The sequence below is a fragment of the Nerophis ophidion genome, linkage group LG02 (assembly GCF_033978795.1).
Source record: "Nerophis ophidion isolate RoL-2023_Sa linkage group LG02, RoL_Noph_v1.0, whole genome shotgun sequence".
NCBI lineage: Eukaryota > Metazoa > Chordata > Actinopteri > Syngnathiformes > Syngnathidae > Nerophis > Nerophis ophidion.
Genome location: NC_084612.1, coordinates 16,082,714 through 16,107,948, shown reverse-complemented (window position 1 = coordinate 16,107,948; position 25,235 = coordinate 16,082,714). Strand labels below are relative to the sequence as shown.

The window sequence follows — 25,235 nt, the reverse complement described above, 5'->3', positions numbered from 1 at the left end:
GACCGCAAAATGGCACCCATTAGCAGACATTATCTGGCGTTTTGTTTCACAATATTATGCAAAACCAACTTTTCTTACTTTCTGGTACCTGCTGATCTGTATTTGAAATCTGCATAAGTCCTGAAAATGTGCGCAAGTCCACCACTGTAGTCTGTGGGGATGGGGCATTCATCCTCCGCTGTTGCAATTTCTAATATAAATTCACGTAAAGTTCTAACTTACATCTCGTTATGGAAGCGCTAAAAAGTACCAGTGTTGTGGGTTTTCATAACTCACCCACGGAACTTTAGTTATTAAAGAGTTCCGGTCAGGAGGTTTTTCACGGGACACATTTCCTGTGTTGTTGTTGCACTTGTGTGCCATGGATGAGGAGATGCTGCTCCGTTGTTGATTTAAGTAAAGTATGAATGTCATTAAAACAGTTAGCTCCATCTTTATACACTTCTTCAACCCCCGTCCTTGCACGCTACACCGCTACAACAAAAATGACGGAGGGAAGGCGCTGTCGAAGGTGAGCCGCGTAAATAAAATTCCTCTCAAAACGGTGCATCTTGAAGGAACTGTCAGAAAGCGACTGTAAAACATAATCTATGCAACATTGTGAGCAGGGAACCACCATTACATCTCATGTAAACCACAAAGAAATGTTTTAAATTTTGAAAAAAATCATAATATGACCCCTTATTAATCAATCAATCAATGTTTATTTATATAGCTCTAAATCACAAGTGTCTCAAAGGGCTGCATAAGCCACAACAACATCCTCAGTTCAGATCCCATATCAGGGCAAGGAAAAACTCAACCCTTTTGTATGAAAAAATAGACCCGCTCATCGGCGATGCGCCTTATAATACGGTGCAGAAAATGCGGTACATTAAAAAAACACTATGGTTACGTTTTCACCATTGAACGTATCTGAAAAGGAGTAGGAAGAAACAAAGCTTATATTTAATGCCACCCATTTTTTGTGTGTTTACTGACAATTCGTTGACACAATAATGTGTAAAAGTTTAAGTTAAATCCATTTCCTGCGTGAAAGAAAGGAAAATGTTGGGGGAAAAAATATGAATACATCTCATCCATCCATTCATTTTCTATATTGCTTACTCTCAACTAGGGCAGCGGGTAAGCTGGAGCCTATCCCAGCTCAGCGAGAGGCAAGTTACACCCTGTACTGACCGCCAGCCAATCGCAGGGCATAACAACCAACCATTCACACTCTCATTCATACTTATTAATAATTTAGAGCAGGGGTGTCAAACTCATTTTAGATCAGGGGCCACAAGGAGAAAAGTCTACTCCCAAGTGGGCCGGACTGGTAAAATCACGACATGATAACGTAAAAATAATGAAAAGATGAGATTGTTTTCTTTGTTTGAAAATAGAACAAGTGCATTCTGAAAAATGTAGAAATCATAACGTTGTTGGGTTATTTTTACAATCACATTTTACACTTTATTTGTCGTTATTTATACTTTCTGAACAAATTATATGATAATGTTAATCATTCAACTCAAAATGAAAAAATACTATCAATATCAAATTACAGGATGTAATTCATGTAGTTTGCTTAATTTCCTGACTGGCGCACTAACATCATGTGGTTTATTTGTTTTACATATGTAACATGATCTACACTATTGCAACATCCAGTGGATAAATTTAGAACAGCAGTTTCTTTCATTAAAAAATTTCCGCTCATTTTTATACTTAGCAAACTTGTCCCACGGGCGGGATAGAACCTGTTCGCGGGCCTGATGAGCCCCGCGGGCCGTACGTTTGACACCCCTGATTTAGAGTCTCCAATTGACTTCCATCCATTTTCGACCGCTTTTCCCTTTTGGGAGCCTGGCGCCTAACTAGGCTGCATTCGGGCGGGAGGCGGCGTACACCCTGGACTAGTCGCCACCTCATCACAGGGCCAACACAGATAGACAGACAACATTCAATCAATCAATCAATGTTTACTTATATAGCCCTAAATCACTAGTGTCTCAAAGGGCTGCACAAACCACCACGACATCCTCGGTAGGCCCACATAAGGGCAAGGAAAACTCACACCCAGTGGGACATCGGTGACAATAATGACCCAGTGGGACGTCGGTGACAATGATGACTATGAGAACCTTGGAGAGGAGGAAAGCAATGGATGTCGAGCGGGCCTAACATGATACTGTGAAAGTTCAATCCACAATGGATCCAACACAGTCGCGAGAGTCTAGTCCAAAGCGGATCCAACACAGCAGCGAGAGTCCCGTTCACAGCGGAGCCAGCAGGAAACCATCCCAAGCGGAGGCGGATCACCAGCGCAGAGATGTCCCCAGCTGATACACAGGCAAGCAGTACATGGCCACGGGATCGGACCGGACCCCCTCCACAAGGGAGAGTGGGACATAGAAGAAAAAGAAAAGAAACGGCAGATCAACTTAGTGTTGCCAATCAGCCAATCCCCAGGTGCATGTCTTTGGAGGTGAGAGGAAGCCGGAGTACCCGGAAGGAACCCACGCAGTCACGGGGAGAACATGCAAACTCCACACAGAAATATCCCGAGCCCGGGTTAAAACTCAGGACTATTCAGGACCTCCGTATTGTTTGGCAGAGGCACTAAAGTTAAAGTTAAAGTACCAATGAACTTGGTGTGGCGGAATTAGTCTCTGCATTTGAACCATCACCCTTGATCACCCCCTGGGAGGTGAGGGGAGCAGTGGGCAGCAGGGGTGCCGCACCCGGGAATCATTTTTAGTGACTTAACCCCCAATTCCAACCATTGATGCTGAGTGCCAAGCAGGAAAGGAATGAGTCCCATTTTTATAGTCTTTGGTATGACTCGGGCAGGGTTTGAACTCACAACTTACCGATCTCAGGACGGACACTCCAACCACTGGGCCACTGAGTAGGTAACCCCACTTCCACCGTGCTGCCCTTCCAATTGACTTAACATGCATATTTTTGGAATGTAAATGGTAAATGGGTTGTATTTGTATAGTGCTTTTCTACCCCTTTTTAAGGAGCCCAAAGCACTTTGACAGTATTTCCACATTCGCCCGTTCACACACACATTCACACACTGACGGCGGGAGCTGCCACGCAAGGAGCTCACCAAGAATGTGAGAGAAAGCCGGAGTATTTGGAGAAAAGAAACAGGGTTTTTAATTCCTCAACTCGCCTGCCTTCTTTTAGATGTCAGCGTTGCATTTTGTTCATTGTTTGTTCAATTCGGCTTGATTCCCCTAAAGCCACCTTGCCTTTTTTTGTTGTTGAATAGTGATGATGTTGGTTGTGTTGTTATTCCTGCCAGGCATTGAAATGCATGTGTTTATATTCTCCTTGTAGGGAAGGATGGGTGGGCCAGTTGTGTTGTCAACATTGATAACAACAACTTGATTTGTGTTTACAGTACAAAGTATCTGTGCACCTCAAGCTCCTTGACGGACAAGACAGTAGGGGATGAAACGTGAAAGCAAGGGCAGAAAAGGGGAAGGCAAGGTTTTGACTCTGTTACAGTGTTGCTCTCTGAAAGCCGTAGAACTTGTCAATCTATCACGCCGGAGTCTTCCACCACATAGTCAGGGTTACCTCACGGGGTGACACTTGAGAGTCTCTTCACACTTGTGTTTCATCGTGTGAAAGGCAGCGCTGAGAAAGAGGGAATTGAAAGGAGGCACTGAAGGGAATATATCTTAACATAGAGTCATACCGTAAATACCTGCAGTGTTTACAGCCTATTGGAATCCTTAGACAGTGAAACAGACGCCGTGAATAAATCTCAGACATCTGCTTTGTATCGTCATCCTGAGATTAAAACAGGGGAAATCTCTCGCAGTCTCCCGATTCTTTTCATTAAAGGTCCTTCAGAGTTTAGCAGTTGCATCAACGCCTCAAAGTCTCAGTGTTTGATAGCCTTGATGTTCTGTCATCTGGTGTAATTTAATCATCCGTGCCCCTTCTGCTCATGCTGTACGTCCGAGCAGGCAGTGCCGGTCCGCACTTAGGTTCTCCAACGCTGCAGCGAGGAGGAAGAGTGGAGCCAGACACAAAATTTATCTATGCTCCACAGATCATGCCGTTTGCGCCGCGGTCCCTTCATCTCAATCAGGATAATTTCCGTCTTTAAAAACCTTTGCTACGGCACACATTGATTCTTTCCCTAGGAATTGGCAAGCCGGAGTCTTGTTGATGGCAGCCCTGCCGCAGTAAAACATTCAATTTGAGGAGGCTTCTGTCAAGACAGGAGCTTGTCAACTCCAGTATTTGGCATGGTGTGGTTTCAGTCTGCCAGCCAATCAATGGGAATAAAGCCCGGGGGGCTAAGGATGTTGTTAATCTGGTTTTAATGAAATGTTAGACTGATTTACTTGCATACAACTAGACTGTTCCCTTAGTTAAAGGGTAATCAGACAAGGATTAAAGCAATAACCGAAATCAAGACCAAACTGGAGTACTTCGGTAAAAATGCATCTGAGTGTGCTAGGAGGCTTGCGAATATTTGGACACAGCGGTAGACACGTCATACAGAGCAATAAGTAGTGAAATGTGAACACAGGATTAAAAGGAAAACAAAGTGTTGACTATGTTACAAAATATCGGCAGTATATATTTATATTTGGGAAAGATTCTGTCTAGACGTGATCCTGTCAACTCCTTCGCGTAGGAAGGCTTTACCGCCATCCAGTCAATGGGAACAAAGCTTAGGGGGCTCGGGATGTCGTTTGGTAATTATTAACAGTGTGTTTTTCAGAGGTGGAACATAGTTCTGCAGGGGTGGCACCGAAAAAACTAGTCTACCCCAGGAGGTAGCTACCATAGTAGTGTACCACGGTTGCCACGGTTGGATTGAATCTTCCTGTAAGATTATTGCTGTCATTAAACAATACCGCAAAGAATCGAGCTGTTACAGTACGTCTGACAACTTGCAACAGTTGGCGCAAAATACAAATACAGTTTACTGCAATGTACTGCAAAGTATACTGGACCGTGTATTGGGTTTGTTCTGAATAACAGTAAAAAAAAATACATAATTTTGGGCTATAAACATACAGTGGGGCAAAAAAAGTATTTCGTCAGCCACCGATTGTGCAAGTTCTCCCACTTAAAATAATGACAGAGGTCTGTAATTTTCATCATAGGTACACTTCAACTGTGAGAGACAGAATGTGGAAAAAAATCCAGGAATTCACATTGTAGGAACTTTAAATAATTTATTTGTAAATTATGCTGGAAAATAAGTATTTGGTCAACCATTCAAAACTTTCACTGATGGAAGGAGGTTTGGGCTCAACATCTCACGATACATGGCCCCATTCATTCTTTCCTTAACACGGATCAACCGTCCTGTCCCCTTAGCAGAAAAACAGGCCCAAAGCATGATGTTTCCACCCCCATGCTTCACAGTAGGTGTGGTGTTCTTGGGATGCAACTCAGTATTATTCTTCCTCCAAACACGACGAGTTGAGTTTGTACCAAAATGGATAAATGGATGATACAGCAGAGGATTGGGAGAATGTCATGTGGTCAGATGAAACCAAAATAGAACTTTTTGGTATAAACTCAACTTGTCGTGTTTGGAGAAAGAAGAATACTAAGTTGCATCCCAATAACACCATACCTTCTGTGAAGCATGGGGACAGGACGATTGATCCGTGTTAAGGAAAGAATGAATGGGGCCATGTATAGGGACGGCGTGGCGCAGTGGGGAGAGTGGCCGTGCGCAACCTGAGCGTCCCTGGTTCAATTCCCACCTAGTACCAACCTCGTCATGTCCGTTGTGTCCTGAGCAAGACACTTCACCCTTGCTCCTGATGGGTGCTGGTTGGCGCCTTGCATGGCAGCTCCCTCCATCAGTGTGTGAATGTGTGTGTGAATGGGTAAATGTGGAAGTAGTGTCAAAGCGCTTTGAGTACCTTGAAGGTAGAAAAGCGCTATACAAGTACAATCCATTTATCATTTATTTATTTATGTATCATGAGATTTTGAGCCAAAACCTCCTTCCATCAGTGAGAGCTTTAAATGGTTGACCAAAAACTTATTTTCCACCATAATTTACAAATAAATTATTTAAAATTCCTACAATGTGAACTCCTGGATGTTTTTTCCACATTCTGTCTTTCGCAGTTGAAGTGTACCTATGATGAAAATTACAGACCTCTGTCATCATTTTAAGTGGGAGAACTTGCACAATCGGTGGCTGACTAAATACTTTTTTGCCCCGCTGTACATGCAAAAATGTACAGCCTCTGTCATTTACTTTAAAAAGGTATTTCTTTGCAGCAGGTGCATGGAACTGAGCTGTTAGGGTTAACCATAAATTATCAATTGAATTCGGCTTGTCATGTAAACAAGATTGTGTCCAAAATGGGCCGGACTGTTTTTGTTATTAGAAAAATGTGCCTATTTCGTGACTGATTTTTACATCCGACAAGTTTTACTCGATTATTGCTCCGATATGATTTGGTCATGCGCTCCTAAGAAAGATATTCAAAAGCTCTAACTTTTGCAAAATAAAGCAGGACGACTGACATTTAAGTGCTCTCTTTGGACTAGTATTGACAGTATGCATCACAATCTATCATGGTTATATGTTGATAAGCGTCTACTAAAAAAACTGCTGGTATTTTTTATACTATTACTATTACAACGAGACCAAAAATCTTACACTCTAAAATATCATATGTTTGTAACAGACACAGACACTGGACTAGACAACAGAATAATGGAAACATAGAAGTACCAGGAGGAAGAACATGTGCTATGCAAAAAAACTGTGTTGTACAGAGCTGCTTTCCTGTGGAATAGGCTGCCTTGTGTATTAAAAGAGTCAAATAATCCACGTTTTTTTTTTTTAAAACAAGCTTAAAAAGCTACTACACTAAAGACTATTTTTTATTCCCTAGTATTATTTATTTTATATATGATGGATTGTAGTACTGTTTATGTGTAGCATTTTATAGCATTCACTTTATTATCAAGTGTCTTCTCCATGTATGTATTATGGATTTTTAGATGTTATTGTCTTGACCGCAGGAAGATTAGTGCCTAATGGGGATGCATTTCATACAAATAAACAGTATGTAAAATTTCCTCTGCAATAAAGTAAAATTGTAACATTCATAAACATTTAATTTAAATCCAAACAGATTAAGTCCTCAATAAAATCCACTCTTTACACTGCTGGCAACAGAATCATTTTAAATATTACACAGTGTGCCTTTATGAGTATTAGCACAACAAAACAATAACCTGGGCAGAGTAGAACTAGAAACACAGTGGAAAAACAAAAGACGGTGGGACTGAAACCATGTTCGAAAAAGACGAATGCGTGTTCTTGTGTAAAAAAAATATATATTATAACTAAAATGACTTAGATTTAGTGAAGGACCACAGACGTCTGGAACCTGGCTGCTCATCATCGGCTATCATCAATCAAAAAAGAATGCCGGCCACCCTGGTATGTGCGTGCGGATAAATATTGCCCGCCAATATGTGCGGGCACTGCACATATTAAAAGATTACCCACCACCACCGAAATATGTGCCCGCCGATTCCGATTGCTCGGCAATATATGCACCCCGCAGGGGGCGCAAGTTACATGACGCAAAGGTATACAACATGCTTCCACCACTTCAATAAAAAAGTATAATCGTTAAAGCATTAAATATTGAGAGTATGTGAACTAGGGCTGTGAATCTTTGGGTGTCCCACAATTCGATTCAATATCGATTCTTGGGGTCACGATTCGATAATATATCGATTTTTTAGATTCAATTCGATTCTCGATTCAAAAACGATATTTTTCCGATTCGAAACGATTCTGTATTCATTCAATACATAGGATTTCAGCAGGATCTACCCCAGTCGGCTGACATGCTAGCAGAGTGGTAGATTAAAAAAAAAAAAAAACTTTTATAATTGTAAAGGACAATGTTTTATCAACTAATTGCAATAATGTAAATTTGTTTGAACTATAAAACGAACCAAAAATATGACTTATTTTATCTTTGTGAAAACATTGGACACAGTGTGTTGTCAAGCTTATGAGATGTGATGCAAGTGTAAGCCACTGTGACACTATTGTTCTTTTTTTATTATTTTTACAAATGTCTAATGATAATGTCAATGAGGGATTTTTATCACTGCTATGCTGAAATTATAACTAATATTGATACTGTTGTTGATAATATTCATTTTTCTTTCATTACTTTTGGTTTGTTCTGTGTCGTGTTTGTCTCCTCTCAATTGCTCTGTTTATTGCAGTTCTGAGTGTTGCTGGGTCAGGTTTGGTTTTGGAATTGGATTGCATTGTTATGGTATTGCTGTGTAGTGGTTTGTTGGATTGATTAAAATAAAATAAAAATAAAAACAATTAATTAAAAAAAATAAAATCGATTTTTAAAAAAATGAGAATCGATTCTGAATCGCACAACATAAACGATTCAATTCGTATTCGAATCGATTTTTTCCCACACCCCTAATGTGAACCATTCATACCTTCTTTACTTCCCTGACCTCCTAAAAGGTTTTGTAAGCCATCAGAAATACAGTATCTTGCCATCCATCAATTTTCTATCGATGTCCCTCAAACAACTAAAATGTGAGACACTAGTCCACTAGTTCATGTGTAATAAGTATGATTGGGAAAATTCTAATCTGGGTATCCTGAATTAAGCAAATCTTCGGCGTACCACGAGATGGAGCCCAAACAGTATCCGTATAATGGCTGGAAAAACACTGCTTCAAAACCTCTGAATGTGGTGGTAGTATGGGTGGGATGTCAAACATAAAAGGGTGGGACATGCCACCCCTGACTAACCCCATACATGCCACTGAGTATACCAACAGAGAGCATCCAGCGCTGGATAAATTAATATGAATCATTTTTGAAGGAAAAAAATATATGCAACATCAGCTTTTGGAGGTTGAACTTGAAGCTACCTGCAGTGAAGTTACATTATTGGAGTTCTTCAGTTAATTGAGATAGAAACAGTTGCCAGTAATGATGATTCAACATATATGAGAGGATTCAATCTGTGGTACTCAAAGAGCAACACAAACAATTGTCACTGCGGAACAGACAGCCGTATTCGGACAGAATAAAGACATCATTCCGAAATGCCAGATATGTTCTCAAGGACATGGCATCTAGCCTCGGTCATGATGTTAGCACTCTCAACACCAACCGTGTTCTATTCAGCAAGCTAAAGTCCTTTATAGGGCCAGTAACCACGAACAGTGAATTGTAATGGCAAGGTAAGGGAATACTTGGCAATCAAGGAACATGTTGATAGACTGCCGGTTCTGGTCTTAGGTGTTGGAATGAAAAAACATATTGATGTGCCTAAGATGTTTTCGGGCACTTGTGCAGCCCAGACAGAAGCTGTGGTGGGCTTTGCCACCTGTGCATGCTATTTTTTATTATTATTAAATTATCTAAATAGACAATACACAGCAAGGTTCAGTTTTTGGGAATGCAGGGCCACCTCTAAAAAGTGTTTCAGTGCATTTTAAAATGACCATTATTTATTCCTTCACAAGTGGAAAATATTTAGGAGGTGAAAGACTGAAATTTGCCAACGTCAAACAAATAATCAGACAAAAGTCTCACTAATCTTGACATTTTCCTTTTGAGGGTAATCAGAAAAGAATCAACAAAACTTGTAATGGCTACGATCCAAGAACAGGGGTTTTAATAGTGTGGCACAGTGAACCTCCACAAGGAGCCAATAATGAGGTTGAGGTCTTCTATGTACACTAAAAGTTTGATTTTCTGGAGCATTTTTTTGTAGCGGTATCCCTATCTCATTGTAAGAAGTCAAAATCAAGTCACCTGAAGTCTACTGGCGAGGGCAACTTTACAGTTTCTAAACCCAAAGTGTAGGTCAGGGGTCACCAACGCGGTGCCCATGGGCACCAGGTAGCCCGTAAGGACCAGATGAGTAGCCCGCTGGCCTGTTCTAAAAGTAGCTCAAATAGCAGCACTTACTAGTGAGCTGCCTCTATTTTTTTTATTTTATTTATTTACTAGCAAGCTGGTCTCGCTTTGCACAACATGTTTAATTCTAAGAGAGATAAGACTCAAATACAATTTGAAAATCCAAGAAAATATTTTAAAGACTTGGTCTCCACTTGTTTGAATAAATTCTTTTTTTTTTTTTACTTTGCTTCTTATAACTTTCAGAAAGACAATTTTAGAGAAAAAATACAACCTTAAAAATGATTTTAGGATTTTTAAACACATACCTTTTAACCTTTTAAATTACTTACTCTTCTTTCCTGACAATTTAAATCAATGTTCAAGTATTTTTTTTATTGTAAAGAATAATAAATACATTTTAATTTAATTCTTCATTTTAGCTTCTTTTTTTTGGACAAATAATATTTGTGAAATATTTCTTCAAACTTATTATGATTAAAATTCAAAAAAAATATTCTGGCAAGTCTAGAAAATCTGTAGAATCAAAATTAAATGTTATTTCTAAGTCTTTTGAATTTCTTTTAAAATGTTTGTTCTGGAAAATCTAGAAGAAATAATGATTCGTCTTTGTTAGAAATATAGCTTGGTCAAATTTGTTATATATTCTAACAAAGTGCAGATGGGATTTTAACATATTCAAAACATGTCATCAAAATTCTAAAATTAATCTTAATCAGGAAAAATTACGATTATGATGTTCAATAAATTCTTCTCCATTTTTTTCGGTTGAATTTTTAATTTTAAAGAGTTGAAATTGAAGATAAACTATGTTTTATAATTTAATTTTCATTTTTTTCCTGCTTTCTCCTCTTTCATACCGTTCAATTAAATGTTTTTTTAATCATTTATTCTCTAAAAAAATGTACGACGGAATGACAGACAGAAATACCCATTTTTTTTATATGTATATATATATATATATATATATATATATATATATATATATATATATATATATATATATACACACATTTATTTATTAAAGGTAAATTGAGCAAATTGGCTATTTCTGGCAATTTATTTAAGTGTGTATCAAACTGGTAGCCCATCGCATTAATCAGTACCCAAAAAGTAGCTCTTGGTTTCAAAAAGGTTGGTGACCCCTGGTGTAGGTCATACAGTCAGAAGCTTAAAAGACGCTTCTGCACTAGGGTGTTGGCTGACAGCTTTGATAGTAATTCTGATTGTCTTTTCAACACATCTCTATTATGTCTCTGTTTTCAGAAACTCCACGTTTTCAAGAAGACCATCCAGGCCCTGATTTACCCGATCTCTTCCACAACACCTCATAACTTTGAGGTGTGGACAGCCACCGCACCCACCTACTGCCATGAGTGCGAGGGGCTGCTATGGGGCATCGCCCGTCAAGGCATGCGCTGCTCCGAGTGTGGCGTTAAATGTCACGAGAAGTGCCAAGACCTGCTCAACGCAGATTGTTTACAGAGTAAGTCAAAAAATGCATTAAAACCTCAACAGAATTCAAAGCTACATGTGTTTGTAGGGTTTATTACAATGCTAGTCACTTTCCCGCTCTATCATCTCCAATCAGTGTCTCAATCAGGGGTGTTCCTTTTTTAACAGTGTAGCTTAATGGAAATAATGCAGCTGGATGCTCGCGGCAATCCATGCACACTTAAGTGGATTAGCTACACCAAAATGCAATGTATTGTAACAGCGTTACGCTAGCATAACAATGTTTTTCAATTCGAAATGTGTTTCATCTTATTATCACGCACAAATCTGCCCCTTATGAACCCTCTGCAGATAAAAGGAAATACTGCGATAAATAACCCTCAAATGGGACTTTTCTCTCACCCATTCAACTATTCAACTATTCAACTAAACACAAACTATCCTATGGCATCTTTTAGGGGCCGTGGAGAAAAGCTCCAAGCATGGAGCAGAAGACAAGACCCAGAACATTATCATGGCCATGAAAGAGCGAATGAAAATCCGGGAGAAGAACCGTCCCGAAGTGTTTGAGGTGATCCAGGAGATGTTTCACATTTCTAAGGAGGAATTTGCCAGCCATCTAAAAACAGCAAAGCAGGCTGTGCTGGATGGTACCTCCAAATGGTCCGCTAAAATCAGCATCACTGGTAAGCCTTGTTCACTGGATGCTTCAGTTAAAAGTTGTTGCATATTGGTTGAATACAGTACAGAACAATGCACTAGCAAAATATTCTTCAAAAAAATTCACTGATGACCCTGAGATCTACCAATGCCTTAGCTTGTGTGACCCTCGGTTCTCTGTCCTGCAGATCCTAAATCTTAAAACTACAAGTTAAGATCTTTCTACATAAATTGTGGATCCTAATTTGTATATAATTGTCATTAATCTCAGTTCAGGGTGGTGCACTTTGACCACGCTCACCCTTAACACAGAGGCTCGGTTACTGCCCAAAAGGTACCGTCAGGTGAAAATGTGGGGGTTGACTTTGCTGGGATTTGTGTAAAAGGTAAATATATCAATAAATGCCAGCTCTTTTGTTGCAGTTGAAGCACTTCTGATACTATGTGAGAAAGTGACAACAGTACGGGTCAACTTTGCCGACCCTCACAAATTTTCCCGCAGTTTATGCAGTTCACTAAAAAAAGCAACAGGAGAAATTATAATTTCCACAGTTTCTACAGCCACGGTATATATGTTAAGCTTCAGTGAAAAAAAAATGTACTAATGGAAACGCTGCGGCCCTGCTCCTGGCAAATGTTAAACTAACGTCAGAATGGCAAATAAAAAAACCCTTCGGGAGGCACTGCGTGTAATGTTTTAGGAGGGGGGTTCACTCACAGGGTAATCCCAGAATTGCATATTCCAACAAGTTTGCACGGTGAGTTCTGGAAATGAGCTCACCACAGCTCTCTTTGAGATGCCAATCAAAATGTCAACCGCCTGAGTGGAATTCGACAAGACGGCTCTTCAAAGCACCTTTAGAAGGTCTCTTGTTACAGCGTACATTTCGGAAAGCTGGCAATTTCATGGGTTATTTCATGCTTAATACAACCTAACATTTTTGGTGGTAGTAAAGGGGAAATTGATGATACATCCCTTCGTCATGAACTTTATTGTCTTCGCCAACCTTTATAGTAAAAAAGGAGCTGTGGAAATGGAAAAAAAAATGTTCCTCTTCTACTGTAGTGGTACCATTGACAAAAAGAGACCATTCACAAAAATATAATACCAAAGTACTTCCCCAATTGTTACGCTTTTATGGGACTACTTCGGCTTGGACTTAACTGGTTACATCAGGTAAGGTCAACAAGGTTGCCTCAATCTCAAGCATCCAATCCATCACCGTATAACTACTGTGTGTCAGGCCAGGCTCAGTTACTGCGCATTTTGCACTTCTACCTTTGTCAATAGATCTGCAGAGAGACGGAGGCAGGGAGGCACAAATAAAAGGTTTGGAGGGATGGGATTGGGAAGAAAAAAAAAAAGGCTTGCCTCTGTTGATATCTCAAGGGGTCTATTGAATGTCCCATTTTAGATGCGCCTATTGAGCAGTCATTTATTTATCATTCATTCAATAAGCAACAACTGGCAGGGACTCCACAGCTCTCAGGCTGCAGCCAGGAAATATTCTGTTCCTACAACTGGAAGGTCTGGGCCTGAGTAAGTTTTTAACCTTAACAATTGAACATATCTGAAATAAGAATACGTGAAAGGAACGTCAAAATACAGAGTTTTGCAAAACCTCCAGTTCTGGGTGTACTATAACTTCACAGTAAAGTTGTTGGCCATCTGTGACTGAAAGCAAAAATATTTGTTTTATAGGGAACAACAATTTTCTTGGAAACACAAGCATCCCAATGTTGTTTGTTCGCCACTTTTTAAGACCCTAAGACCTTTGCACACTCTCTCTACCACAGGAGGCATTTGTTTTTGTCCCTTCTGGGAGTAAACAGGTCACGGCAGCTCAAACCTCTACAGCCTCGCTTCCAACTCCTGCCTGCATTGGGTTGGGCATATACTGTATATGTAGTCTGAATTATTTAACCAGGTCCTTGCATATTTAATGATCAAGTCTGCTTTTCCTTCCCTTTATGGTGCAGTGAAACACTACATTATTTTTTTTATTTATTTTTTTATGCCTTCCATTGTGCATGTGGAACCGTAGAATTCTGAATCACAGGTCATTCTTCAGTTTCAAGTCTTGAAATATTGGTAGAAGCAGGCGCAACACACACAGAAGGAGATCTACGGCTATGATAGGACATTAATTATGCATGGACTTAACACTGTGTGCTAAATGAAAGGAAGGTGAATCCTGTTAATGATACAAACAGTGATGTTTGCCACCCAACCCAGCAAAGTATACATTGAAAGTAAAGCAAAAACCTTAAAAAAGGAAGTAACATGCTTCTGCCTGAGTAATGCACTCAAAACTCCTGTAAAAAAATATTCTGCAATGGCGTTTGGAAATGAAGTGCCAGTGGCTGTTTCAAAGTAAGGACAAATGACTGATTGTAGCACTAACGCAACACAGCGTGTGTTTTGGTTGCTTCTTGCAAATTATGGACTGCTTAAGTAAGGGATGGAGTATCCAAATGGCAGCAACAGAGCTGATTGCACTCATTACAAGCCGTCTAAACAATCCTAAACCAATGATTTAAGACAAAATTGCACACACTGAATTGATTCGCGGTGCCCTTACTGGCAAGCTGTCTACTCTGCCTTGAATTTGCCCTTATTTTTCTTCCTAACACAGTCATGAGTGCCCAAGGGCTCCAGGCCAAGGACAAAACAGGCTCCAGCGACCCATATGTCACCGTCCAGGTGGGGAAGACCAAGCGCAGGACAAAGACAATTTTTGGCAACCTCAATCCGGTGTGGGACGAGAGGTTTTACTTGTAAGTGCTCTCTAAGAATACCTCACTTGGGATCCAATCCCCTGTTTAGCCTGTAAACCTGGGTAATCAATAGCTAAGGGGGGGTAGTACGAATTGATAAAACATGAAACACAGCAGCTGCAGTGGCGGTGCTAAAGCCAGCCTTGTCGCAGCTTTGCGGTAACATCCATCAGGGTAAGCAGCAGAGTTCTAATCCCTGTTGTTTTAAGGACCGAATAAATTGCTTTAGCTGTATGTGACATACCGTATCGTGTCCTCTCTATTGTCCTGCCCATCTGCCTGCCTCTTCCCTAATGTCTTATAGTCCCGGGAATGTCACAAGTCCACCTGCTTCAATTTTTTGTCTCTATTGCAGCAGAAAAAAGTGTCACCATCTATATTTTAATGGTCTATGTCGGGGGTCGGCAACCCTCGGCTCTTAGCACAGCCCTAGTGGCTTCCTGGAGCTTTTTCAAAATTGTTTGAAAATGGAAAAGATGGTGGAAAAAAATAAATTTTTGTTTTAATATTGTTTCTGTAAGAGAGAAAACATGACACAAACCTTCTTAACTTTTAAAAATCACTGTTTAGATGAAACATTCTTCACCGATGAGAGGATTTGACGAGAGCCGTTTTGTCCTACTGATTTATGCGGTCCTTGAACGCACCGTAGGTTTTTTTTATACATGTACAACTTTCTCAGACGCAGCCACAGTAAGAAATGTTTTATGCCACTTCTTCTTTGTCTCATTTTGTCCAACAAATGTTTCATACTGTGTGTGAATGTACAAACGTGAGCTATTTTATTGTTATTGACTTGTGTGGAGTGTTAATCAGACATATTTAGTCAGTGCATGACTGCAAGCTAATAGATGCTAACATGCTATTTAGGCTAGCTGCATGTACATATTGCATCTTTAAACCTCGTTTGTAGCTATATTCATACTTGCCAGCCTTGAGACCTCCGATTTCGGGAGGTGGGGTGTGGGGGGTGGAGGTTGGGGGGCGTGGTTGGGATGGGGGCGTGGTTAAGAGGGGAGGAGTATGTGCACTTTCTAAAGTAGATGTTATTAGACTTAGACTTCCTTTTTATTGTCATTCAAATTTGAACTTTACAGATAAATACATTGCACTTTTTCATATGCATCCCGGATTAGGGATATATGTTATATTGTCTTTTTTTTTATTCCAGCAAGATAATCCCTTTTGGGAGGAGTTGAGGGGATAATTTAATTATGATGCGTTCAAGAGTCTTGTCACATATGCCTGATTGATTGATTAATTGAAACTTTTATTAGTAGATTGCACAGTTCAGTACATATTCCGTACAATTGACCACTAAATGGTAACACCGCAATAAGTTTTTCAACTTGTTTAAGTCGGGGTCCATGTTAATCAATTCATGGTACAAATATATACTATCAGCATTATACAGTCATCACACAAGTAAATCATCATAGTATATACATTGAATTATTTACAATCTGGGGGGTGGGATGAGGAGCTTTGGTTGATATCAGTACTTCAGTCATCAACAATTACATCAACAGAGAAATGGACATTGAAACAGTGTAGGTCTTATTTAGTAGGATATGTACAGCCAGCAGAGAACATAGTGAGTTCAGATAGCATAAGAACAAGTATATACATTAGAAATACATTGGAGTATTTACTTTAGGTTATTTACAATCCGGGGAGATAGGATGTGATTGGAGGAGGATTAGTAAAGGGTTGAAGTTGACTGGAGGTGTTGTGGTGCATGTACAGTATATGGCATTATTGTCATGTTTAAATGTGTCACATGCTGTTTACGGCAGACGAATTGCCTTACGGTAGAGTGTTAGATGTAAACGTGACTGGTGTTGTTGTGTGTTGTTACTGCGCTGGGAGGACTTAATGAAATTGCCTAACAACCATCTATCTATCTATCTAAAAAAAAAAAAAAAAAAAAATATATATATATATATATTTTCCTGAAGGAACTCTCCTGAAGGAATCAATAAAGTACTATCTATCTAACAATAAACCCACATAAGAAACCAAGAACTCGCCCTCGATCATTCTACAGTTATAACGTCAATGGGCAGACACGCTCTCAAACACGTCACTCAGGTCCTCATAGTGCTGGAGGGGGCGTGGCCTCCAGCTCCGCCTAAATTTCAGGAGATTTTCGGGAGAAAATTTATCCTGGATAGGTTTTCTGTAGAGGCGCTGAATTTCGAGAGTCTCCCGGAAAATCCGGGAGGGTTGACAAGTATGGCTATGTTTGAGCTCATTTCATAACCTTTACTTATGTCCTCACTGTATTTAATTTATATTTGTACGTCTGATAGTTTTTTGTGTGACATGTCATTATAGACCACAGCAAATATTACCTAGCTTGCCAAAGATAGTAATAAATCCATTAGAAGAAGATGGCCTGTTGTTTCCTTTAATTTACACCCACACATCTATACCTTTGGCCATTCTAAGCAAGAACTTTCTAGGAGTAATCTCAACCTCAGAGAAGCCTCCGTTTTACTAATGTTTTCCATTGTTACAAACGTGTAGAATAAATATTACATTTCAACATTTCTACCAACAAAGATTCGTGTCAGCCGGTGACACATAGTCAATTTGATAGTTAATAGCTAATTTAAAAACAACCACAATGTGTTGCCTTCACTATAAGAATTATATAAGGATTTTAATTTTTTGCGGCGCCAGAATAATTTTTTTGTTTATTTTTCGGTCCAATATGGCTCTTGAAACAATTGTCCTGTCACAGCGGACTTTATTTCGACAACTACAGATATGAACTTGAGAGTAAATAAACCCCTGTTGCCACCGCTCGATGTGTTGTAACGTTATGAAAATATGAAGACGTGCTGTAATGAAACAAGCAAACGGTCCGTTGGTAGTGATAAAAAATCCTCTGTTGCTGAGACGGCGTCAGCGCAAATCTGCTGCTTCTGACAGGATGGGAAGCAGGGAAAGAGAACTCAAAAATACCACTAAAAAGAATGTATATATATATATATATATATATATATATACACAAACCCCGGTTCCATATAAGTTGGGAAATGGTGTTGAATGTAAATATAAACGGAATACAATGATTTGCAAATCCTTTTCAACCCATATTCAATTGAATGCACTACAAAGATAAGATATTAAGATGTTCGAACTCATAAACTTTATTTCTTTTTTGCAAATAATAATTAACTTAGAATTTCATGGCTGCAACACGTGCCAAAGTAGTTGGGAAAGGGCATGTTCACCACTGTGTTACATCACATTTTCTTTTAACAACACTCAATAAACATTTGGGAACTGAGGAAACCAATTGTTCAAGCTTTGAAAGAAGAATTCTTTACCATTATTGCTTGATGTACAGCTTAAGTTGTTCAACTGTCCTGGGTCTTGTTGTCGTATTTCACGCTTAATAATGCGCCACACATTTTCGATGGGAGACATGTCTGGCCTGCAGGCGGGCCAGGAAAGTACCCACAGTCTTTTTTTTCACGAAGCCACGCTGTTGTAACCTGTGGCTTGGCATTGTTTTGCTAAAATAAGCAGGGGCATCCATGATAACGTTGCTTGGATGACAACATATGTTGCTCCAAAACCTGTATGGACCATTCAGCCTCAATAGTGCCTTCACAGATGTTTAAGTTACCCATGCCTTGGGCACTAATACACCCCCATACCATCACAGATGCTGGCTTTTGAACTTTGCGCCTATAACAATCCGGATGGTTATGTTCCTCTTAGTTCCGGAGGACACCAAGTCCACAGTTTCCAAATATAATTTGAAATTTGGACTCGTCAGACCACAGAACACTTTTCCACTTTGCATCAGTCTATCTTAGATGAGCTCGGGCCCAGCAAAGCTGGCGGCGTTCCCGGGTTTTGTTGATAAATGGCGTACGCTTTGCATAGTAAAGTTTCAACTTGCACTTACAGATGTAGCGGCCAACTGTTGTTACTGAGAGTAGTTTTATGAAGTGTTCCTGAGCCCATGTGGTGATATCCTTTACACACTGATGTCGGTTTTTTTATGCAGTACCGCCTGAGGGATCAAAGGTCCGTAATATCATCGCTTCCGTGCAGTGATTTCTCCAGATTCTCTGAACCTTTTGATGATTTTATGGACCGCAGATGGTAAAATCTCTAAATTTCTTGCAATAGCTCGTTGAGAAATGTTGTTCTAAAACTGTTTGACAATTTGCTTACAAATTAGTGACCCTCGCCCCATCCTTGTTTGTGAATTACTTAGCATTTCATGGGAGCTGCTTTTATACCCAATCATGGCACCCATCTGTTCCCAATTAGCCTGCACACCGGTGGAATGTTCCAAATAAGTGTTTGATGAGCATTCCTCAACTTTATCAAAATGTATTGCCACTTTTCCCAACTTTTTTGTCACGTGTTGCTGGTTTGAAATTCTAAAGTTAATGATTATTTGGAAAAAAAAAATAAAAAATGTTTAGCAGTTTTAACATTAAATATGTTGTCTTTGTAGCATATTCAACTGAATATGGGTTGAAAATGATTTGCAAATCATTGTATTCTTTTTATATTTACATCCAACACAATTTCCCAACTCATATGGAAACCTGGTTTGTATATATATATATATATATATATATATATATATGTGTGTGTGTGTATATATATATATATATATATATATATATATATATATATATATATATATATATATATATACATATATATATAGCCCTGTGATGAGGTGACGACTCGTCCAGGGTGTAACGCCTTCCGCCCTAACGCAGCTGAGATAGGCTCCAGTGACCCCAAAAGGGACAAGTGATAGAAAATGGATGGATGGATATATATATATATATATATTTTTTTTTTTTTTTCCATTTTCTACCGCTTATTCCCTTTCGGGGTCGCAGGGGGCGCTGGCGCCTATCTCAGCTACAATCGGGCGGAAGGCAGGGTACACCCTGGACAATATATATAAATATATATATATATATATATATATATATATATATATATATATATATATATATATATATATATATATATATTAAAGCTGTTATTGCTGGTCAGGAGACAATCGCAGTTTATATTTTGTGCTTCAACTCCAAAGTATCAGATGAGCGATAATACTTCATGCTTCTGTCTCTTCTTTTCTCCAGCTGCACTTCTCAGATGGCAATTGTACTCTAAACGTTTGTACTACTCTCAACAAAACAGGCACATCGATTGCGGTTAAGAGTGTTTTTGTTTTTGTGTTAAAATAAGCACATTCTTTGATATTTTTCGTACTCGTTTTAATTAGATTTTTTATTTTTTTTTCCAGAGGGAACTCTCCTGAAGGAACCAATAAAGTACTATCTATCTATCCATCCATCTATCTATCTATGTATGTGTATGTCTTGCTCTCATGACATTTTGGTTTCATTTCAAATACATTTTCAACCTAAATTTCCGTATTTTCTGTACCATAGGGCGCACCTAATTGGGGGGAGTGGGGTGGGGGGGTCAGCGGCGGCGGTGATGACCAAGAAGAACGCGGAATTGGAATATCAGAATCAGAATCATTTTTATTTGTCCGTTCCAACATGTACAAGACACATCAGAACTGAAATTACATTTTCGGCACAGTCCCGCTAAGAGCAGACATACGTTACAGGGGGGGGACAAGACGAGACCGCCGACGGATCAGCCGGTTACAGTGCTCCTTATAAAATATAATTACATTGGCGGAGTTACAATGCATAGTAGGCTACCGCCACCTACTGCACCGGAGTTGTAACTACAAGCTCCATTCCCAGACAGAGTACCATTGCTTTTATGAGCGGTCGAGCGAGTCAAAAGCCGAAAATTGTTATTATTATTATTATTTTATTTAAATCTATTTGTGGCGGCCGTAATTCTTTCGGGGCAGGCCGCCACAAATAAATGAATGTGTGGGAAACCCTGCTGGTACTTTTTAGCGCTTCCATAGCGAGTCTACTGACATATGACCAGTGGGCCGGATCAGGCCCGCAAACTGCATAAATAACATAAAGTAAGTTGAATTTTATATATATTTTTTTATTTTTATAGATTGAAAATGAACACCAATGAGTTGACTGATGAACATTATCATTATTCATTAATTATAAATAACGACAAATAAAGGTAAAATATTCTTATTATTAACCGCACCGGATAAGTGTAAAAAATCCCCAAGCAACATTATGATTTGTACATTTCCAGAATGTGCTTGTTCTATTTTTAAACTAAAGAAAACCATCTGAAGTTGTTTTTATTTTTAAGTTATCGTGCCGTGATTTTACCAGTCTGGCCTACTTGGGAGTAGATTCTTCTCCATGTGGCCCCCCATCTAAAATGAGTTCGACACCCCTGATCTAATGTTAAATGTAAATATGCAGCTTGTTTTTGGAATAAAATCGGTGTCCTCAGCTGCTCTAAGGAAAGCTTATTTCTTTTAGTTATGAAAGCTCTATACAGCAATTGGTACTGCATCCTGATGAATGTACAGAATTCCGAGACATGCATGTAATGTATTACTTCTGTCTGTTCTGTTTAGGATCCCTAAAATGCTACAGAACTGCGCATCATGTTATAAATCGCTATTCTATCCCTGCTCAATCGCAAGCATCATTTCCGAGGTCTTTTGCAGCATAAATGGCCATTCTATGGATTTTTTTCTTCTTCTAAAGATTCATTCTGATAATGGTTTCTACATGGAGGTGGGAAGCGACACAATAAGTTTAACGCCCCAACAGCATTGATCAACATGTAACAATCAACATAAACGTGTCTTGCCTCGCGACATCAGATTTATGATGCAGTACCTCCGCACGTCTGATGCCGCCGTGCGCGCGACCACAATAGCACTTCACAAGCCATTGTGCCGATGCTTCACTGTGATGAGTGCAGCTGGTCAGAGCTATAAGGCCAGTAATGTGAGTGGCCGACAAGTGTTTATGAATCACTGCACACCCTCATCCATCGTCACCTTCGCCCGACGTTTTTATTCGCGGCGTTGCTACTACATTCGTGTGATGGGCCCGGGGTTTAATCATTTTCTCCAGGGGTTTCTATCCATACTAGCTCCTATTCATATATTATTCCCTATTAAGTTGTGCCCTTTTGATGAAATATCTGTGATTGATAAGTCAAAGTAAAAGAAAAAAATATTATTTGACATTAATTCTGTATAATTTTACATATATTAAAGATGGGCTTTTTTCTTATCTTTACTTCAAGCAGAAATTGGAAAAATTATATTTCAACTCAGGGTGCAAAAGTTTTCTTTTAACGATTCAATTCGGAATGTGTGGTTGCTGATACAATTCAAGGGATATTTTTTTCCAGAACGATACACTCCGATTCAGTGAGTCGAAATCGATTCAGTAACTTCTTTGCCCCCCAAAAATTTACCAGTGTGACTTTGAAATAAATACTGGATATAAGTTTCCGATATTTCTGTTAGTTCTTGTAAGGGAGTTAAAGGCCTACTGAAATGAGATTTTGTTATTTAAACGGGGATAGCACGTCCATTCTACGTGTCATACTTAATCATTTCGCGATATTGCCATATTTTTGCTGAAAGGATTTAGTAGAGAACATCGACGATAAAGTTCGCAACTTTTAATGCTGATAAAAATGCCTTGCCTTTACTGAAAGTCGCAGACGATGACGTTCTCACATAGTTTTTAATGGGAGCTACCAGCAGCAAAAGCTATTCGGACCGAGACAACAACAAGTTCCCCAATAATTTGAGCGAGGATGAAAGATTTGTGGATGATGACATTGATAGCGAAGGGCTAGAAAAGAATAAAATAAAAATAAATAAAGTTTAAAAAAAATAAAGGCGATTGCATTGGGACGGATTCAGATGTTTTTAGACACATTTACTAGGATAATTCTTGGAAATCCCTTATCTTTCTATTGTGTCGCTAGTGTTTTAGTGAGATTAAATAGTACCTGATAGTCGGAGGGGTGTGTCCACAAGTGTTTTGAGGCCAGTCTCTGAGGGAAGTCGACGTCAGCGGCATGGACGTCGCAAGCTCAGCTAATCTCCGGTAAGAGGCGACTTTTTACCACAATTTTCTCACTAAAACCTGCCAGTTGACAAGTGGTCGGGATCCATGTTTGCGTGACTGCTCTGATCCATAGTAAAGCTTCACTTCCGGGAATTTTAAACAAGGAATCACCGTGTGTTTTTGTGGCTAAAAGCTAAAGCTTCCCAACTCCATCTTTCTACTTTGACTTCTCCAATATTAATTGAACAAATTGCAAAAGATTCAGCAACACAGATGTCCAGAATACTGTTTAATCGCGCGATGAAAAGAGACGACTTTTAGCCGCAAATGGTGCTGGCTAATATGTCCTCTGCAGTCCGTGATGTCACGCGCACGCGTCATCATTCCGCGACGTTTTCAACAAGAAACTTCGCGGAATTTTTAATTGAAATTTAGTAAACTAAACCGTGTTGCAATGTTAATATTGCATCATTGATATATAAACTATCAGACTGCGTGGTCGGTAGTAGTGGGTTTCAGTAGGCCTTTAAGTATAAATGGACCAGTGACGTGCTGTCAGGGGAGGCAGGCAGGTGAGGCAGATGTTCCAAAACAAAGTAGTAAAATATAATAAGTTTTAATATTTATCTTTTGGTTTATGCTTTCTATGAGATTTTGGTGTGGTTCCTGTATATTTTGATAATTTTCATGGTTAAAATTGCGGAAAATCCATGTGTCCTGATCAAAACAATGCAGCAGATGAGAAGTGAGGCAGACACAGGCGGTGCCTCCACGGCTACACACAGTGTGTATTGGGCGTGTGTGCGAGGGGGCGCATGCTTGTTGCCACGTGGAAAAGGCAGGTCTTGAGGCAGAAAGTACCTCTGCCTCAAGGTAGGGGGCGATATATTGTCAACTTGCAGTTCAAGTTGACAATATATCGCAAAGTGGGGAAGTGGGGGCGCTCAAGCAAGCAGACACAGGTCTCTCCAGCGGAAGCCAGCATTTTTTTCTTTTCTTTTTTTTTTCACTGTATTTATAACAAACATGGCATTTTTATTAGAGTAAGCCAGCTTTTGTGGGTGTTTTTATGTCGGATGCAAAAATATTGTTTAATTTCTTGGAATGAAATTGAATTAAACAAAAGTTAAAGTACCAATGATAGTCACACACACACTAGGTGTGGTGAAATTACCTTCTGCATTCGACCCATCCCCTTGTTCCACCCCCTGCGAGGTGAGGGGAGCAGTGAGCAGCGATGGTGGCTGAGCCTGGGAATCATTTTGATGTTTTAACTCCCAATTACGACCCTTGATGCTGGGTGCCAAGCAGGGAGGCGATGGGTCCCATTTTTACAGTCTTTGATATGACTCGGCCAGGGTTTGAACTCACGACCTACCGATCTAGTACAAGAACCGACATTTTAACAGTAGATTTACTTGCTACTTCTGCTTTTGTTTTCAACATAAAAGTAATACTATAAAGCAACCAACATCTCTTCAGGTTTAATTAGCAGTATTTTACCCTGAGAAATTAGGGGCAACCAAATATTTTCAGATTAAATGAGCATATGTTTGTGGTTTGATCTGCTGCTACTCTCATTTTAATAAACACGGAACATCATAGACACACACATTGATAACAGCGAACACATTTTTGCGACACAGACCAAGTGGCTAGGGTGTAATGAGAAAAGTTGGAAATGTACATGAAGTGCGACCACTTATTCAGTCATAGATAACGTTTTGTAATAATAATATACTGTGAGTGTTTATTATACCATTTTTAACCTTGGCCGTAGGCGAACTTGCTCTGATGTCACTTCTGTTTTGTCCGTTGCATGCTTTGTATTTTCAAGTTAAGTTGAGGTTTTATATTATTGCGATGTGTCGTTTTTATTTGTTGTAGCTTTTGCAACTGTGCTGTAGCTGAAAGTTGTTGTGTTGCAATTATTGATATTGTGTTTGCATTTGTTATGACCTTTATCGACCACCGTTGCTATCTGCATTTTTGTTTTGTTTTGATGACGCCACATAAATGAATACAGACTTAATGTTTAACTTTTTTTTTCATAAAAAATTGCTAAACTTCATGTAAAGTCCGCTATTCCTAAATCCACTGTTTTCTTTTTTCTGCTATTGATAAATTCCATATCTTGCCTTTCGAGTCAATGCTGGATCGATACATGTCTTCAAAAGTCGATATACTTGAAATTTAGGAACATAAATCGATCTATCGATGTACGGATCAATCATTGCACTTCTAATTTCAATTCTTGGTTATTATTTTTAACAAATGCTAAACACTCATCAAAGGCAAAAAAAAAAATCATTTAATGGGAATTTGACTAAATGAACATTCTTTATTACAAAACCCAAAACAAGTGAAGTTTGCGGATTGTGTAAATCGGAAATAAAAACAGGATAAAATGATTTACAAAT

At 39.2% G+C, this 25,235-nt stretch overlaps 1 protein-coding gene across 3 annotated transcripts in view; it reads left to right on the top strand.

The window, feature by feature from the left end:
• LOC133537142 (protein unc-13 homolog C) overlaps positions 1-25,235 on the top strand; it is a 400,509-nt gene that overhangs the window by 135,619 nt on the left and 239,655 nt on the right. For all 3 annotated transcript variants that reach the window (XM_061878045.1, XM_061878036.1, XM_061878053.1), the window contains exons 7-9: positions 11,192-11,411; positions 11,839-12,066; positions 14,677-14,818. In XM_061878045.1, coding sequence (XP_061734029.1) covers positions 11,192-11,411; positions 11,839-12,066; positions 14,677-14,818 — 590 coding nt within the window. The remainder of the gene's footprint in view (positions 1-11,191; positions 11,412-11,838; positions 12,067-14,676; positions 14,819-25,235) is intronic.